General features: G+C 40.5%; 1 protein-coding gene across 5 annotated transcripts in view; it reads left to right on the top strand.

The window, feature by feature from the left end:
• Positions 1 to 19,941, top strand: part of TEC (tec protein tyrosine kinase) — a 141,521-nt gene that overhangs the window by 102,320 nt on the left and 19,260 nt on the right. For all 5 annotated transcript variants that reach the window (XM_057728009.1, XM_057728012.1, XM_057728008.1 and 2 more), the window contains 6 exons: positions 856 to 902; positions 2,123 to 2,295; positions 6,037 to 6,102; positions 11,079 to 11,133; positions 13,807 to 13,886; positions 15,027 to 15,160. In XM_057728009.1, the coding sequence (XP_057583992.1) occupies positions 856 to 902; positions 2,123 to 2,295; positions 6,037 to 6,102; positions 11,079 to 11,133; positions 13,807 to 13,886; positions 15,027 to 15,160 (555 nt within the window). The remainder of the gene's footprint in view (positions 1 to 855; positions 903 to 2,122; positions 2,296 to 6,036; positions 6,103 to 11,078; positions 11,134 to 13,806; positions 13,887 to 15,026; positions 15,161 to 19,941) is intronic.

Here is a 19,941-nt window from a genome sequence, read left to right as displayed (position 1 = left end):
GATTTGATTTGCATCTCCCTGATGATTAGCTGTGTTGAACACCTTTTAAGATACCTATTGGCCATTTGTATGTCTTCTTTAAAAAAAGTGTTTGCAGATGTAGAGAATGGACTTGAGGACACGGGGAAGAGGAAGCCGGGACGAAGTGAGAGAGTAGCATTGACAAATATACACTACCACATGTAAAACAGATAGCTAGTGGGAAGCTGCTGCATAGCACAGGGAGATCAACTCGATGCTTTGTGACAACCTGGAGGGTGGGATAGGGAGGGTGGAAGGGAGGCTCAAGAGGGAGGGGATGTGGGGATATATGTATACATATAGCTGATTCACTTTGTTATACAGCAGAAACTAAGACAACATTGTAAAGCAATTATACTCCAATAAAGATGTGGGGGGAAAAAGTGTCTGTTTAGGTCCTTTGTCCACTTTTATTGAGTTATTATTATTTGTTTTAACTATTGAGTTGCATGAGTTCCTTGTATATTTTGGATATTAACCCCATATCAGATATGTGGGTTGCAAATGTTTTCTCCCCTTCTGGTGGTTGCCTTTTGTTGATGGTATCCTTTGCTGAGCAGAAGCTTTTTGGTTCTGATGTAGTCCCATTTGTTTACAGTGAATTAGACGTGACCCCAATCCCTGTGGCATTTACAGTCTGTTCAGGAAGGCAGAAATATAAACCAGCTTTAATAGCATTTAAAAAATCTGTTCTAAAATAGTGTTACAAGCAACATGCGCCAGAGAGAGAGTCAGAGTGGACTTCTTGTTATGGGTTCACTTTTCCTTTTCCTTAAAACTATCCATCATTGGTAGATAGCATTTTGACCTATTTTTGTTGTTGTCATTTTTTAGGTATAAGAAAAGCACTACCTCCAGCACCAGCACCAGAAACAAAGAAGGTAAGCTGGTCTTTAACTTTTGGAAGCATTTCCAGTTTATTAAGTATGTATATGTTCATCCCTGTGATGCTGCGCCCTGCAAGGATCATATCAGAAGTGGAGGGGCTATGGCTTACTTGATGTTTTGGTTGTTTTTTTTTTTTTTGATGTCAAATAATATTAATTTAATTGTATCAGAGATTATCATTCCGCCTGTATTTTGGCTTCGAGAATTATACAAGAGGTGTGGGACTTTAAAGGAGTACTTCAGTCTTAAAACCAAAGTATTATGACAAAGGAGTGACTTCAGTGATTTAATGATACGCTTGTGAGTAGTGCAGTATGGTAGAAAACACATGTACTTTGGACTCGGGAGGGACCTGATCCAGGGTGAATCTGATATGAGTGACTTTGGATGGGATACCTAAGCCACTGTTTCTGCAGTTGTGAAATGGAAATTATATACTCTACTTCATGGGATTAGTATTAAGAATAAATGAGAATACAAATGAATTTATTTATAAAACAGAAGCAGACTCACAGACGTAGAAAACAAACTTATGGTTACCACAGAGGGAGGGGGATAAATTAGAAGTTTGGGATTAGCAGATACAAACCACTGTATAAAATAGATAAACAACTAGGTCCTGCTGTATAGCACAGGGAATCATATTCAATATCCTGTAATAAACCATAATGGAAAACAATATGAAAAAGAATATATACTGAATCACTTTGCTGTACGTGAGAAACTAATACAACATTGTAAATCAACTGTACTTCAATTAAAAAAAAAGAATGAATGAGAAAAGGTGTGCTAGCTAGATACTAAGAGTGTGCCTTGCACACAGTAGGCACAAAGAAGTGCAAATTCCTTTGAGTGGGTGGAGACCTGACAGAAGCAGGTCTGCCTTTCCTCATTGCAGGCCATTAAATGATGGGTCTGTCTTTAGTCCCCCTGGTTTCTACTCACATGTTACCCTTGCCTCTCCCTGGAAAGCTCGTCCTGACAGTGAGCAGAAGCTTTTTGATGTTTAAAGACAGCTTTTGCTCTGTCCTAGATTCTGAAACCCACGAGAGGTCCAGTAGCATCAACATCATCAAACTCATGGGGGACGCGGGTCACCAGATTCTCTTAGGTAGACTTTATTCTGCGGGGATGTGTGCATCGCTTAGTGTTGTACTTCACACCCAGTTTCAAACAGAAGACTAAACTTTCACATGTTATCTCCCTTTCCTAGCGAAGGCCTCCGCCACCAATTCCGCCTGAAGAAGAAAATAGTGAAGAAGTAGTTGTAGCCATGTATGATTTCCAAGCTACAGAAGCACATGATCTCCGATTAGAGAGAGGCCAGGAGTATATCATATTGGAAAAGAATGATGTTCATTGGTGGAGAGCAAGAGATAAATATGGGTAGGTATTCCCTCTCTGCGGATGATACAGAGTGGGTGGCTGGGAGTTAAATACTGAGTGAGAAGAGGATAATCTGTAACCATTATGTCGTGAGACTAGTTTAGTGGCCATAAATGAAAATATACATTATTACTTTGCAGTAACATAATGTATTCTTAGTAGTGAATATAAATATAAATGATTCAACCACTTCTTTTCAGAAATTAGAATCCATTACACTGGTCTCTTTCTCATCCATTATATGTCTGGTTGAATTATTTTGATCTTGGGGGAAATAACATTTTAGGTCCCTTCCCTCCCTCCACCACCCCGCCCCCAAGGTAAAGTAATCTTCGATTTGTCTAAGAGAGAAAGAGAGAATGTATGTGTGTGTGTCTTTGTATATGTATGTGCATATATGTCTATGTCTAAAATACACTCAAGAAATTTAAAAGCAAGCATTATTTATACAAAATAATTTAGGATTTAAAGAGAATAGTCCTTTCAATCTTATTATTGGTAAATATGGGTAAATATGGATAAACATAGGGGATGGATCTTAGGCTTCATTAAGAAAGCTCTATATCCCGTGCTTACCTCTGAAATATAATCCTGTTTATATAGTGAGGTCCTGTGGATAAGAAGAGGAGGACTTTTTGTGCCGATTAGAGCCTGTCCTCCCTCCAAGACCGTTTTCTCACCTCCTGTCCCACACCCAGTTCCAGTTCTCTGTTCCTCGGGTCACTTCTGGAGAAGTAGTAGACGCCTCTGGATTGGGCAGGGCCCATGTCCTCTGCCCACTTCTCAGCAGTGAAACATCTGAATGCTGGTTTGCTGTGCATTGTTACCTTTTTGGAAACCTTTTAATCTATGTTTACAAGAAGGTCATCATTACTTTTTTTGCAGACACTGTAGAAGATTGATTTTTATTTTTTTATTATAGACATTTTCAAATATCCAAAAAGTACATAATAGTACAAGGGAACCTCTTGTCACTTGACTTCAGAAATTACCAGTATTTGGCCAGTCTTTTTTTTTTTTCCCTTTTCCAGAATTTTTTTTTAATCTCTTTATTGGTGTATAATTGCTTTACACTGTTGTGCCAGTTTCTATTGTATAGCAAAGTGAATCAGCTTGATTTTAAAATCTTCCCAACTGTTTTTTCTCAAGTATTTAAAAGTAAATTCAAATCATCATATCATTTCACTCCCAAGTCTAACTGCTAAAGATTTTTTTTAAATGACTGCTGTGTCATTATCATACTTAATAATAATTAAAAAAATATCATCTGTAGGCTTTCCTGCAACATTTCCAGGACTAGAAGAAGAGTACAAATAAAAGCCCAGATATCATATGTTTAAATATTTAGAAGTTATAAGTCAAGGTAACAAACTGGTGAATAAGATATAATTTATCCCCCAGTTTGACACATACCTTCAAAATGACAAGGAAGGCAAGGTTTGAATTGGAGTTGCGTGCCAGAATGTGACACTGCACAGAGGGCCAGCTCTCTGGGGTGTCTCCCTTCACTCTTCCCTTCTGCCCTGGGCTCCATCTCACATGCATCATGTGAATCTCCCAGCCATACATCCAGACTCTGTCTACATGGTTTGCAAAAGCCACTCCCCGACTTGGTCACTCCCTGGACCTGGGTTGGAGGGGGTGCATACAGTGAGCATCATTTGCTTTTCAGAGGATGAAACTCATTGGAAAGGCCCATGTAGGGCTTGTGAATGGACAGAGAATTCCAGGGCCCTAGTTACCCAGGTGATGGTCCAGAGGAAGGCTGAGGGATCATGGGCTTTAGCATCCTCTTGAAAGGGTGAGGTCAGAGCAGGGGCCCTTCTGGCCCAGGTCTGAGGATAGTACCAACTGTAATTCTGGTTTCCCTTGATTAGCTCTAATCTGTATTTTTGCATTTTAATCAAGATTGAAACAAGGTCAGCATTTTGGCTGATTATGTGTCATGTCTCTCTTTTATTCTGTAGCAATCCCTAGCCTTTTTTTTTTTCCATTTTTAATTTATTGACAAAACTTGGTCATTTTCTCTATGAAATGAGCTACAATCTAAATTAAGCTGTTTGCTTCCACATGGTGTCATTTAATATGTGTCTATGTCCCATACATCTGGTTGTTCCACTTCTAATGATGCCAAGATTACTCATTTGATCAGGAGTCAAGCTTATTCTTTCATCATAAAATTCTTCAACGTTTCACCTCATGATTTCGGCATCCATTGGTGATTATTGCTTAGATCCATTATTTCATTAGGGATAGCAAAATGGTGATTTTTCTAATTCTGTCATCCCATCTGCATTTATTAAATCTCTAAGGAAGAACTGCCTCCTGAACCTTCATTTAGTTCATACAGGAAAGGCAAGACACATCTTGGATTCTTATCTTTTACCACTTTTCAGAATAACGCGTTGATGACCGAGCTTCCTCTGTTGATGAGAGTGGTGACCAGTAATTTTTAAAGTGTTGTTATGAATGCCTGCATATTTGGTTTCGGTCTGTTGCAGTCATTAACCTTTTTTGCTTGAATTGTCCTATCACGGGTCAGTGGTAGCTGTTTTTGATTGAGGAGCCTATTAGTCTTTCTTTCTCAGCTTTCCTGCTTTCTGAATAAAATAGAATGGCTCAAGTTTTTCTTGTATTTTTCTTGGCAAAACCTGCAGTTTGCTGTTTTCCCAAGGAGTTCTGGCTCCTTTCAGTAGGAAATAATATTTAGAGACAAGAGTTGGGGTGCTAGGACTCTGATTGCTGCTGGATTGTCGTGGCTTCTAGGCCTCTCAGTGCAGCAGAGCGGCATAGGTGCTGTGTGTGTGTGTGTGTATCTGTATTACGAGTTCTTACTAATAGTTCAGATTTAAATTTAAGATTACATGGTGTTTACTCAGCCTAGAAATTTTATACATGTATCTCTTTTATGCTGAAATTCTTGGCTCCAACCAAGATTTTACCTACTATGATTGCTCCTTTAACTGTAATGTGCATAGGAGTCATCCGGGTAAGATCAGAGATTCCATGGCCCCACGTAGGCCTTCTCAGTTCAGATCGTTTGGGGTATGACCCAGGAATTTGCTTTTTTTTTTCTTTTTGGTTGCACACCACAAACCTTGCAAGATCTTAGTTCCCTGAGCAGGGGTGAAGCCCACGCCCGCCGCATTGGAAGCACAGAGCCTTAATCACTGGTTCACCAGGGAAGTCCTGGAATTTGCCTTTTTAGCAAGTGACCTGATGATACTGATGTGGATGTCAGGGATTACCCTCTGTGAAGCAATGTACTACACAGACTGCTGAGATTTTGGAGTGGTGGATGTTTTTCTCTCGCACTTCAACTTTTCTGAAGTAGTGGTTTCTTTAAAACATCCCAAGAAATTGTGAATTCAAGAGACGCATCATGGATTATTAGAAAGGGCTCTGAGCCTAGTCACAAGTTCAGACTTCAAATTCTGGCCCTGCTGCTAGCTAGCTTTGAAACCTTGAGAAAGTCCCTCAATCTTTCTAAGCCTTGGTTTCCCCACCAAAAAGTGGGTACAGTAATGCCTGCCTACCTCAGAATTTTTGTAAGGATCCAATGAGGAAGCCCTTTGTAAAGCATTAAATACTATAGATATATTGACTTATCAGGGTCAGCTAGTCTTTCTTATAAGCTTTAAGATGATATTATACTTTATTCCAGAAAGGCGGTAGTTTTTCTTTGAGTACTCTCTCAGTGAAGTAATTTTAGTTTACCTAAAGTATTTTTCTTATTTCTAGGAGTGAAGGCTATATCCCAAGTAATTACGTGACAGGAAAGAAATCAAACAACTTAGATCAATATGAGTAAGTAAAGGTTATTTTGTGAATGTGGAGAACCAGAAAATGTTTCTATTTTCCTAATTATGTAAGAGATTTTGGAGATTAATAGTTATCTTTCATTATCTTTAGAAGGTGGTACTAACTTATCCTCAACTCAGTTGTCTAGGATGGTAAATAGACTTTGTGAGAATTAGTTTCTATCATACACTTTACCTGAAGGTACTGTGTGTGAATAGAGTTACAGAAGCGAATATAATTGATTTTAAACAAATCACAGCTTAGCCGACTTTGAAATACAGGTCATTGTTCATTCATTCAAGAAATCAAAATATAGTTTTCCCAGAGTGGCCTTAAGAACTCAGTGACAAGAACAAGGACGCAGATGCAGAGAATGGACTGGAGAACTCGAGGTTTGGCAGGGGGCGGGGGGTGAAGGGGAAGCTGAGATGAAGCGAGAGAGTAGCACAGACATATATGTACTACCAACTGTAAAACAGATAGCCAGTGGGAAGTTGTTGTATAACAAAGGGAGTCCAACTCGAGGATGGAAGATACCTTAGAGGACTGGGACGGGGAGGGTGGGGGGGACTCGAGGGAGGGTGGGGGGGCAGTCGAGGGAGGGAGGGAATACGGGGATATGTGTATAAAAACAGATGATTGAACTTGGTGTACCCCCCCCAAAATAATAAATAACTAAATTAATTAATTAATTAATTTAAAAAAAAGAAATCAAAATATAGTTTTCCCAGAGTGGCCTTAAGAAAAACACTTGATTGTGGTTTTTTTCTAACTATAATAACAATATATGATTATTGTTTTAAAATTGTTTGAAAATATGAAAAATGTTAATAAGAAAAATTATTCATAAATTAACTAGAGTTGACCTGTGTCAACATTCATATATTTCCTTTCAATCTTTTTACTTTAAAAAAAAAATAGAATCATGCTGTATATACTGTTTTATATCCTGTTTAATTCACTTAACAGTATATTACAAGTGTAGTTCCTTATGACATTAAATGTTCTTCGAAAACATTTTCATAATTGCATTATATTTCATTCAGTCGTGAATTCTTCAGATATTTACTGAGACCTTAGCATGTGTCAGGCACTGAGTGAGGCCCTAAGGGGTACAACCAGGCATGTGGCATGTGGATGTGCAATAATTTATACAATCATTTCCTTATTTGCGTGACATTGTATTGTTTAGGCATTTTTACTATGTAAAAATACTGGGATACCTCTTCCTACTTGTTGTCTTAAACCGAATCTCTAAAAATCTATGTACTGAGCTAAAGGCTAGTTATGAACTTCTTAAAACTCCTAGTCATGCCGTCAAATTACTTTTCAGAGAGAGTGGTGGGCTGCTATTTATATGCCCACTAGCAGTGCATGGCCGGGTTTTAGTGAGAGGCTCATATATGACAAATACTCTTTTGTGGCCATTCAGAGGCAGCGTATTGATGCTTCATTCACTTCTTTAAAAACAACACTGTCACCACCACCCCCAACACAAAGTGGTTTCTTCTGTCCAAGTCACTTCCTGTAATGTTAGTGTACCTTAAAAGTCTAGAAAAGGATTAACAGATTCAGAAGTCGTAGCACTTGGTGGTGTGACCCCCTGAAAGTTGTTTTAGAAGTAGGTGAGAGTAGAAAAAAACATGTCACTAATATAGTGTTTTTATTCTCAAATAAATTTTAGGAAAATAGAGCAAATCCTTAGGATTAGGGAAGATGCTAAAAGGTAAAAACTTGGACCTGATTTTCAAGGGATCTGGCCGAGAAGTAACTGGTGATTTAAGGAGGGATGTGCTTGGAAACCAGATAATCCTTATCAAAATGTGCCAAGAACTCCCCTTCTGACTCATGGGATTACAGATAAGGGCTTTAGGACGTTTATGGTTCACTGCCATGCATTCTTTGGGTGCCTGACTCCACCGCTGCATGACTAAGTGAACTTGCTGTGGGAGTCCCCTCAGCCAGCTGCCCAGGGCTGGGGATTCCACATGGCGTGGTGCCAGGCCTGGCTGGCTAAGGAAGGAAGAGCCTGTTCTCAGGGCTAACAGTTGCTCCTGCTGTCTTCCCACTCCTCGTTTGTGCTGGATTGTGCTAACGCCCACCCTGTAACACACTTAAATGTGTTAAAAAGCCTTTTGCCAGCTGCCAAATCCAGAGCCCTTCTGCTGTTTGTTTGGGGGCAGGAGGAGTTCCGGGCAATGACTGTCCACTGGGCTGGACTCAGGACTGGCCGCCTGCAGCTCCCAGGGCTGTCAGTACCCTAGTTCCCACCTCCACACGCAGGTCACAGTTGGGGGAGGACAGGACCAGCGAAAGTGCTGCAGGAAAGAAACTGGGCTCCTTGTGGTGGTCAGTCAGATGTTCTTGGTGGAAACAAGCTCAAGGAAGAGGGTGACAGGAATGCAGGGGCTCTCAGAGCAGGAAAAGTGTAGGACAAGGCTTTGCAGGGGTGATCCAGGAGGCAGGAGCCAGACTGAGAACCGGTGAAGATTATAGAGCTCGTTGGTTGGTCGGTTGTTCTCTATTTTTTGTTAATTTATACCTGTTGCCTCCTTTTTATGATTTAGCCAACCCACCCTCCCCAAGAAGCTTGGCCAGGATCCATCCTTTCCAGAGTGGACTCAGTGTCCCCAAATCTGCTTTTCCCCTCTATTCAGACACCAGTATGACGTTCTGACCTCTGGAGTGTTTGAAGTGATAAGCCAATCTGAAACCCTCACTCCCATTAGGGTTTTGATATCTTAAGAATGCAGTGACAAGTTACTTTCAAATCCTGGGTATTCTTTCTAGAGGTATATAGTGCCTTCATCAAGGGAGGCTAACTAACCTCCAACGGGCATTTCTGTGCCTGGGTGACATCTGGGTGACAGTTCTGCTCAGCACCTGTGCTCCTTCACGTTTCACCTGTGCGCATCGTTCTTCCCAACCGTTTGCTTTCAGCAGAGCCATTCTTGTCTTTTCCTCCCTGTCCGGTGATAGGTATCATAGACGAGGAAGAGAAGCTGCAAAGAACCGTTAGGAAATGCTCACCACAAATTGATTCGTCTTTTGATTTGTTCATCCCTCCTTTCCTCCCTTCAACATACCCTTCAGAGTCTGAGTTTCTGTCCTAGGGAGGAAAACATCCTTTCTGGGAAAGCTGCAAATACCACATAAATGACCACTTAGAACAGGATTTGTGCCGTGGATTTTTTTTTTCTCTCCTTATTTCTTTTATCCTTTCCCAAGAGCTTGAATACACTAAGTGAGGAAAGGACCTCTTTCTTTCTCTGAGTATCTTTTATCTAATTTTTCTTGAGAGCCACAGTCTACCTTTACTGTTTTCTTGCATCTGGCCGGAGACTAAACCTCCATCACTTACTCTCACTGTGAAGATGTGGGCTTGGATCTCCTGTGACTAATAAAGAGAATTTTTTTCGATCTTTCAGGTCCTGCTGGTTTATAATGCATAAAGAGAGCTGCAGCTACCTTTCCTAATTAATTTGTATAATTGTTTTTGGTATCCTGACAGATACTTCTTTTATCAATGGGAAAGCTTTAGGGACAGAATCCATTCTGTTCTCCTCATTTATTATATTTCTCAATTGTATTCAGAAATTGATCAAAACTGAAGTTTTGTTGAACTTGGTCTCAGTTCATAAAGTAGGGTCCATGGCAATGAGATCTTTATACCCACAATTCTGAGGCTTGGTTCATCACTTCAGGCTCCAAATAAAATAACAGTTTTTGGCTTGAATTGAGATTATAATTTGTGTTTGTCCACTACAACTGCATAAAAGAATCCAGACTGAAAATGATCTTGTATTTTTTTTCTTTGCATTTTTCCCTTCCTCAGTCAAGGGAGGCCTTTGTATTTGCTTGTCTCAGGGTGTTTGCTGAAAGCAGGTGCTCGTTCTTTTATGAAAGGCTGAAACAGCGGTGGAAAATTCACAGGTTTAGAGGGGCCAAGCTGGTTTCATGTCATGGGAATCCTCAGGATATATGACTGTGATGGAGGGTTCTCTGCCCACTAAAGGCCATCTAAAACAACACAAAGCAAAACAAAATCCCAAGTTTAAAGCTGACAGTCTGAGTTCATCTTCTTTGGCTAACCTGCTCATAATCCCCTGGAGAACATGGGCTGGGGGAAGCAGGGAGAGGGGAGTACCTGTGAGGATGAGGTGGGAGATAGCAGTATTCATCTTTCCTTAGGAAATGTTTTGCAAGAATTAAGAAGGAGAATTGATATGCAGGGGCTTAGCACAGAGTGGTGGCAGGGCAGGTGCCACTGCTTGGCCCTGGCGGGATTCTTACAGTAGACCTTTAGAGGGCTGCCAGGGGTTGGGGCTGTGCTAGAACCAGTAAGTCTGGAAGACCCAGGAGGCCTGCTCTTCTGTTTTGCTCTGTTTCTTTCTATGCTTGGGACCCTCATGAAATTCAGTGGGGGAGCCTTCATGATGACTTAAGGTGAAATCTACTGCCTATTGGTGGGATGGGCGCTTGGGATTAGATTTAATTTAAAGACAGTAATGTAGTGACATTTCCTGCATATTTGAATCAGTGGGTAAAATTCATTCTTGCTATTATTTTAATAGTTAAAAATTGGAAATGATTTTATGTTAAATAGTGAAGACTAGGTTAAATAAATTGTGGCACCTCCAGACCATGATGCATAGAGCTGCCTTTCTTTGCAAAGATGTGTATCATATGCTGTTATATGAAAAATTCAGGTTCTGATGTAGTGAGTGTGGCTTGATCCATCCCACTTTGATAAAGAATGTTGGCGTACGTATGTGTCTTCATAAAAGTATGGGTAGAAAAAGTCTGCAAGTATGTACATCCATATGTTACTGGTGGTTGTCTGTATTATTGAGGTTATGAATCATATTCTTATTTATTGTCTGTTATTGATGAGCAGTATTATTGATACCTTGCTAATCCTAAAAAGAAAAAAAGAACAATTTTAAAAACCTGAGGCCTTAAACATATCTTTTCCTGTTCAGATGGTATTGTAGGAATATGAATAGAAGCAAAGCGGAACAACTCCTTAGAAGTGAAGTAAGTGTACTTGTTTTGTGGATTTGGTTTCAGCACAAAATCGATTGTAATGAATCCCTGATTAGTAATTCCACCTACCTCTGTTTCTAAAGCCTAAAAAATACTATGATGTAAGTACAAGTTTTTTTTTTAATCCCATTATATTTTTACTTATTTATTTATTTGTTTATGTTTATTTTTATTTTACTTATTTTATTTTTGTCTGCTTTGGGTCTTCATTGCTGTGCACAGGCTTTCTCTAGTTGAGGTGAGCAGGGGTACTCTTTGTCACCGTGGGCGGGCTTCTCATTGCAGTGGCTTCTATTGTTGCAGAGCATGGGCTCTAGGTGCATGGGCTTCAGTAGTTGTGGCACATGGGCTCAGTAGTTGTGGCTCATGAGCTCTAGAGCGCAGGCTCAGTAGTTGTGGCGCATGGGCTTAGTTGCTCCACGGCATGTGGGATCTTCCCGGCTCAGGGCTCGAACCCATGTTCCCTGCATTGGCAGGCGGATTCTTAACCACTGTGCCCCCAGGGAAGCCCCACAAGTTTTGTTTCTTTTTAAATCATTTAAAAGTGAAGACTGCTGTATTAGTTTCCCGGGGCTGTTGTAACAAAGAACAGCAAACTGAGTGGCTTAAATAACAGAAGTTTGTTGTTTCACAGATCTAGAGGTTAGAAGCCTGAAATCCAGATGTCAGTGGACTTGGCTCCTTCTGAGGGCTGGGAGGGAGGGTTCTGTCCCAGGCCTCTCTCCTTTTCTCCCTGTGGTTCCTCCCTCTCTGCTTGCCCGGCTGTGCCCAAATTTCCCTTTTATAAGGACTCTAGTCATATAGGACTAGCCTCCCCCTACCCCCCGATGACCTCATTTTCACTTGATGCCCTCTGTAAATCTCCACAGAAGGTCACATTCTGAAGTACCAGTGTAGTTTTTGGGGGGGGAAACAATTAAACTCATAACAATATGTAATAGCTATACATGGGCAACATTTTCTTTACTGTTTCTTACTGATTTATCATTTGCTACCTTGATATTAGTACTTATATGTGTTTTTCTTTTTTGCTTGAAGTTGTTTGTTTTAAACTAGTTTGTATCATTATAACATGCTATCTTTTATGAATTAAATTTTAACACAATATTTAGTTGCCTTTGGAAATGCGCTAAAATTCTTACACTTTAAAAAGAAATAAAGTGGAAGGATGAAATCTAGTATAGAGGAGACTAGGTGGACTTAATAAGGAGACCACCCGAGTCTAGCTGTGACTTTTCTAGTGTTTTTTTGCATCTGTAAGACAGAGAGGTGGGATTAGAAGATGACCTCTACAGTTCTCTGCATTTATGATCTAGTTATTCTACTTAGCAATTGTTCCCAATCTTTTGGACCCGTGCTTTCTCATTTTATCTCCTGCTTATCACCCACAGTTGAGGTTTAGGTGGGCACTTCTTCCTGTAGTTTGTTAAGAGAGCAGTAGCAGGTGACTTCGGTTGATTCAGATGACAGGTCACCTCTCCCTGCCCCTCCCCCCTCTGCAGGATTCTTACGCACCTCCCTGGTGACCCCACAATGAAAGGCAGCTGTAGGGAAGTGAGTAGCTGGAAGGCCTGGGGTTCAAATCCTGGCTCTGCTACTTACCAGCTGTCCGACTTGGGACAAATGTCCACCCTTTCTGTGCCCCATCTCCTTACCTGTAAAGTAAACAGGTAAGGAGATAACAATAGTACCTACCTCACAGGACTGTTGTGAGGACCAAGTAGATCCACGTATTAGAACATATTAAAGCAGAGTAAGTTTTCAATAAATAGGTGTTTTACTGATCGATTAACTGTTATGATCACTGTGCCTAATTGTGCTTATCAGATTTATTTGTGGGCCTTTATTTCATTCTATTGTCTTTCCTAGGTATAAGAAGAAAATTTACTGTATTTTAATCTGTTAAACACACTTTAATTTTAAAGCAATTTCAGTGCTAGAGATTGACCGTGGCTTATTGGTGGAGAGCTATTTGAAGTTCCTAGCTACTGCTTCTTGCTCTTAGGCTAAGAATTTGATGAGGATTTATCTCTTGGTCATTCAGCGTGTTACTTGCCTTTTGATTTTCTCTTCTTAAGTTGCTTGTGCCTCTGTCTCTCCTTTCATAAAGAGTGATATTTAACAACGATTTTCAGGGGAATTAGGATTTTTTAAAATGTTCCTATAAAGACCACTGAGGTATTTACAGGAAAAATGCTATGTGGATAGATGATGATATTGAGTCAGGATTCAAGGCTTATAGCAAATATGAAAAATGTATGAAATGAAACCCAGTCGTTCAGAAATACATTTTTCAGTAACTGTTCGCCTACACGTTCAGGACATAAAGGAGTTGCAAAATCTTGTCTGCTAGTTCTGGAAGGGCCCTGAGAGATTATCCTGTGGAAATGTCTTGTACTAGTGTGTGTGAAGAGTTGTGATTCTGGGGAATTATGCGTGTGCTTTCTTTAACTAATCTCACGGTCCAGTAATGTGAAGTGGAAGGTTACATGGATGGGAGAAGGTCACGTGGATGACTTACCTGTTGTTAAGTTGTGCTTCTCCAAAGCAGACTTTCTGGGCAAAGGATAATAATCACAAAATCATAAGATTGTGTTCTTGGATCTTTTCTGTGGCGTTGATATTTGTTATTGGATTGAAAAAAATTTTCTTCTTGGATTTTAGGATAAAGAGGGTGGTTTTATGGTAAGAGATTCCAGTCAACCAGGCATGTACACAGTCTCCCTTTATACAAAGTTTGGAGGGTAAGTAATCTCTCTCTCTCTCTGTTTAAATTCAGAGTTTTTGTATGAAGTTCTTATATAGATTATAAGGATTCTTAATTTTCAAAAAATAAGCTGCAATTCAGCATTAAAAAAATCTGAACTTGATTTCTAAAGTCTATACCATTTTTATATTCATATCTAGTAATTTTTCATCGTTTTCCATATATATATTTGTTCAAAATAGCTACAGAAACTTTAGCAACGTTCCACAGATAATTACTTTGCACTGTGCTAGGTACTAAGGATACCACACTGAGCAAAGTAGACACAGACCCAGCCCTCCAGTAGCTTAGTGGGGGCTTCTTTCAGATAAGCAGACAGGCAGTGATGGTATATATGAGTGATTGCTATGAGGGGAGGGCAGTGTGTGTGTGTGTGTGTGTGTGTGTGTGTGTATGTTTTGGGGTGGGGGGTACACAGCCCAGACACACCTGAGTTAGTCATTAATATTATCTACTGACATCCAATCTGAGACCTGACGGGTGAGGCTGGCAAAAGTTGGAGGGAGGGGAGAGAGTGTTTGCGACACAGGAAATTGCCTGGACCCGGAAGTGCGGGAACACTTGGTGAACTGACGAAAGTGTGTTGTAGCTGGATTGTAGAATGGGAGGGTCAGGGGGAAGGGAGGAGAGAGAAGCCTGACAGGTAGAAGTAGAAGACAGGTCATGTCCATGTCAAGGAGTCTGAGCTCTATCTTCACAGCTGCAAGAGTTCTCTTGGAAAGGGTTTTCAGCAAGAGATGACTCAGGAAGATCTAAGATATCTAAAAGAGAATTTGTACATGTTTTGTACATCTAATTTATTCACTTTTAGAGGTCTTCTGGACATTTGCAACATCAGCAGCAGGGACAGAAAGCAGTGGCCTAATAGCTATTTTAAGCCTTTGAAGTGTTGGTAAATGTAGTTCTCTTTCACATTCTCATGCAAGGATGTTGTCAGTGACCACTTTATAACTTCCATCTGTTAATTTGAAAGGGGAAGCTAAGAAGAACATGGGAGAAAATAAAATTTGTGTAGAGAATAGAGGGGGCCATATGTAGGGACCCTGTTAGAGAACATCTTAAGGGTGAAGTTACATTATTCCAACTTGGTTCTAATGCATTTTGATTTTTGTTATAGAGAAGGTTCATCAGGTTTCAGACATTATCATATAAAGGAAACAATGACATCTCCAAAGAGGTATTATCTGGCAGAAAAACATGCTTTTGGTTCAATTCCTGAGATTATTGAATATCATAAGCACAACGCAGCAGGTAAGTGAGCTGTTAACCCCTATTTCACATATAAAGTAGTGATTAAAATGATTAGACATTGTGATGAATTCTTCCTAGAGCAGGTTTATATTGTAGTTAATTGTAGGATGTGATTGATGTAAAATTATTGCATATTAAGGAAATGATATATACAAAGAAAAATCAGAAATAATAACTCTAAAGAACCCCTGTCTTGACCTTAAAACACAAGTTATTCTTATTGTATGTGGCAGGCGGTCACATTTCTGTGGTTTATATCCTTGGTACTGATGAAGATTCTTTGCTTGACCAAACTGTAATCAGGCTTCTGAACCATCTCCCAGGCCCATCTGTAAACGTTCTTATAAAATCCAGTTTCAGCAATAACCCTGCTAAGTCAGTTTAACCAGAACCCCTTACCTTTGAGATCTGATATCTAATCACCCTCAATAACTGACGGGTTCCCCATCTTCCACCATCCCCCAGGTGATGTCTTGGTTACTCTGGCTTATCTTCAGCAAGGATCTTGTTAGAATGGTTTAGGCAGAACCATCCCTACCCCTCCCTGCGTTGATGTTTCTTTTAATAATTTTCCATCCACTGGTCCCCACCCTTCTCCTTGGCTATAAGTTCTTACTTGTCCATGCTGTATTCGGAGTTGAGCCCATCTCTCTCCCCAACTCTAAAATCCCATTGTAGTGGTCCCAATATCTATCACAGTGGTCCTGAATGAAGCCTGTTGAACCATCTTTAAAAGTGTTATTGAGTGCTTTTTTTCACAGCACCAAACTAAAATCCAAAGTATGTCTATGTCACAGTTGTCATAGAAGCTGCCAGATGAGGATCTCAAGTTTTGTTATTTATTTATTTATTTATTGGCTGTGTTGGGTCTTTCTTGCTGCACGTGGGCTTTCTCCAGCTGTGGCAAGCAGAGTTTACTCTTTGTCGTGGCATGTGTTCTTCTCATTGCAGTGGAGCACGGGCTCTAGGTGTGCGAGCTTCAGTAGTTTTGGCTCACGGGCTCTAGAGCACAGGCTCAGCAGTTGTGGTACACAGGCTTAGTTGCTCCATGGCATGTGGGATCTTCCCAGACCAGAGATTGAACCCATGTACCCTGCATTGGCAGGTGGATTCTTAGCCACTGCGCCACCAGGGAAGCCCGAGGAGCTTAAGTTTAGGCCTATGTTAGAGGCTTCCAAAGACCAGAGTAAGAGTGTCCCAGACAAGTTTTCCATCTTCCCGAATCTCTGCTACACTTAACCACCAGAGTGGAAATAAACCAAGCACCAAAAACAAAAGCAGAAACCACATTTGTGCCCTTTAAAGCTCCAGAGGATGAGACAGAAAGATTTCTAGCCTTTGCCTTCAAAGATGTGACTGAGCAGGGGTTAGCCAAGTGTCCCTCCCAATTTATAAAAAGTTAACTTTTGAAATTTTATCGAAGGCCTTTGCCAAGTCTGTTACCATTTGTGACTCTGTTCCTACCATTACCTGAAAAAAGTGAACAGTTATTGAGATATAATTTATGTACCATAAAGTTCACCCACGTGATGTATACAGCTCAGTGGTCTGTAAATTAGTATATTTATAGAGTTTGCCAACTCTCACCATAATCTGAGATCCCTTTGTGAGGGATCATTTTCCCCATCCCTCACAAAGAAATCTTGAACCCATTAGCAGTGACCCCCTAACTCCTTCCACCAATCCAGCCCTAGGCAATCACTAATCTGCTTTCTATTTCTACACATTTGCCTATTCTGGACATTTCATGTGAATGGAATCTTCTTTGAGCGTAATATTTTTGATATTCCTGCATGTCATAGCCTATATAAATTCTCCATTCCTTTTAATTGATGAATAATAATCCATTGTGTGAATTGTGTTTATCTATTTTGTATCATTCATCAGTTGATGGACATTTGGGTTGTTTCCACATTTTGGCTATTATGAGTAATGCTGCTGTGAACATTTGTGTACAAGTTTTTGCGTGGAAACGTTTCGTTTCTCTTGGGTACTTACCTAGGAATGGATTTTCTGGATCATATAATAACCGTGTTTAACATTTGAGGAACTACTTTCATATCAGTTTATCCCCCAAAGAACTTTTTCTTATCTTTTTTCTATTCTCTCTCAGCATTCACATTCCCCTATTTCTTTTTGTTCTTGTGTGAATTTTATTCTTCACATTATCTCCATTCATTTCAAAAACATGTATTAAGTGCCAACTGCATGCCAGGTACTGTGCCAGACTGTGGGGAGACCATGGTGAACTAGATGGCTATTGATCTTGTCTCTCCCAGATCTTACCATCTGGTGGGGAAGACAGAGAAGTACATACCAATATTGAATTACTATGAGATATGCTGTATTAGAGGGAATACGAGGGTGAGTCAAAAATTATCTGCACTCTGGCTGTAGAATTTATTTTAATTAACTTTTAGAACATACAAATACATCATTTTTTCGACATAATCTCCTTGCTTTTAAACACACTTTGCCCATCTGTCAACAAGCTTTCACATTGCCTCATTTCAAAATATTTTAGGCTGAGCTGTGAGCCACGAACGCACTGCTGTCGTCACTTCTTCATCAGAGGTGAATCTTCATCCTCATAGGGCTGCTTTCAGGGGACCAAACAGGTGAAAGTCCAATGGAGCAAGATCAGGACTATAGGGCGGGTGCTTTAACACCTCAAAATGAAGTTTTTTCAGAATGTTGACAGTGTGGGCAGAAGCGTACGGATGTGCATACCCTCAGACCACAAAAAACGAATCACTGCATGCTGCTTTTCTTTCATGCAGATCACAAGTGGGGCATCCATTTTTGCTTGCACTGTGGTTCCAAATGAACTGATATAACATGTTCACATCTGTTCAGCAGTGACTGGGGAGACAGTAGCCTTGAACGGAAAGTGCTGATAAGATGGTGCGGCCAACAGAAGTTTTAATATAACCAGAGTGCAGATAATTTTTGACTCACTCTTGTACATCGTGTTACAGGTGTTTATAGGAGAAATACCTGGGATTTCTTTTTTAGTACTGTAAGCAACTTAAGTTAAAGGGTTCTAAGGTACCTCACTGATTTCCAGTAGTTGTAGTATTCCCAGTAATTAATATTGTAGAGCCCAATTTTTATGCAAAGATTACAAATGCTGAGTTATGTCAGGTGAATCAGTTTAATTTTTTAAAATTATTTATTTATTTATTGACTGCATTGGGTCTTCATTGCTGCACACGGGCTTTCTCTAGTTGTGGGCAGTAGGGGCTACTCTTTGTTGAAATGTGCTGGTTTCTCATTGCAGTGGCTTTTCTCATTGCAGAGCACGGGCTCTAGGTGTGTGGGCTGCAGTAGTTGTGGTGCACAGGCTTAGTTGCTCCGCAGCATGTGGGATCTTCCTGGCCAAGGGATCGAACCCGTGTCCCCTGCATTGGCAGGCAGATTCTTAACCACTGCACCACCAGGGAAGCCCAATCACTTTAATTTTTAGTAGACTACTGTAATTGTATTTCATAATTCAAATCTCATACTGGAAAAGAACATGAAATAATAATTGTTAATAATTGTTGGCAACCTTTTAACATCCTTTAAAGTGTTTGCAAAGACAGTATGCTAGCATGGTACCTGATAAACACTATTTTTTTAAAAATAATGTTGAATAAATAAAAACATATATATATTTAAAAAATATGCAGTTGTCAACTCAGAGAGTAGTGGAGTCAAGCAGGATCCTGTAGGACCTTCCTGGGTACAAAAACTCCTCTGTGTTTCCTGTTTCTTGTTTTGAGGGGCGGGGAAGGCTTTAATCTCCTAAGCCTTCCCTGATTTCCAAAGAGCAGGCTCGGGTTTCCCTGGTTGTACAGTGGTTACGAATCCTTCTGCCTATGAAGGGGACACGGGCTTGAGCCCTAGTCTGGGAAGATCCCATATGCCACGGAGCAGCTAAGCCCATGTGCCACAACTGCTGAGCCTGTGCTGTAGAGCCTGTGAGCTACAACTGCCGAGCCCACGCACTATAACTACTGAAGCCCACGCACCTAGAGCCTGTGCTCCGCAGCAAGAGAAGCCACTGCAATGAGAAGCCTGCGCACAACAGAGAGTAGTCCACGCTTCACTGCAACAAAGACCCAACACAGCCAATAAATAAATAAATAAATAAATAAAACAAACAAAACAAAGAGCAGGCTCAAACAGTTAATGATTAGTCACAGGGCTCCTAGTTCCTCCTGAAGGGAGGTAGATAACAGTGTGACACATATCTTTGAGTTGTTCAGCAGAAACTAAGACCCCCATCCGGGTGGAGGATGGTGACTACATGCTGACCACAAGCAGGTAGACCCCAGGCTGGATGGAACCAGAAGGCTGATGATTGAGATTCCTGAAACATCACCCTGTTACCTACCATCAACCAGTCAGGTCCACAAGCTGGTCACTCATCTCACTACCCTCTCCCCTAACACTGTCTTTAAAAACCCTTGTTGAAAGGCATCGGGGAGTTTGGGTGTTTTGAGTACAAGCCGCCTGTTCTCCTTGCTTGGCCCTGCAGTCAATCTTTTTCTGCTCCAAACTCCAACATTTTGGTTTGTTTGGCTTCACTGTGCATCAGACACACAGACTTGGTTCTGACAATAGTAGGACCATCTTCCTTCATGTCTTCCTTTATTTTTTGCCAGCATATAGCAGAGAGCTGTATATACACACAGAAGATGAGCACTAAGTGAATAAATGAGTGAATTTTGTGAGTTTCCAGTTTAGTGCTTTACCATGCAGAATGATTGAGTGAATTCAACTGCGATACTCTCTTT

Source organism: Hippopotamus amphibius, chromosome 3, assembly GCF_030028045.1.
Source record: "Hippopotamus amphibius kiboko isolate mHipAmp2 chromosome 3, mHipAmp2.hap2, whole genome shotgun sequence".
NCBI classification, from domain to species: domain Eukaryota; kingdom Metazoa; phylum Chordata; class Mammalia; order Artiodactyla; family Hippopotamidae; genus Hippopotamus; species Hippopotamus amphibius.
The sequence above is the reverse complement of the archived record's forward strand: the minus strand, read 5'-3'. Positions and strand labels throughout refer to the sequence as shown.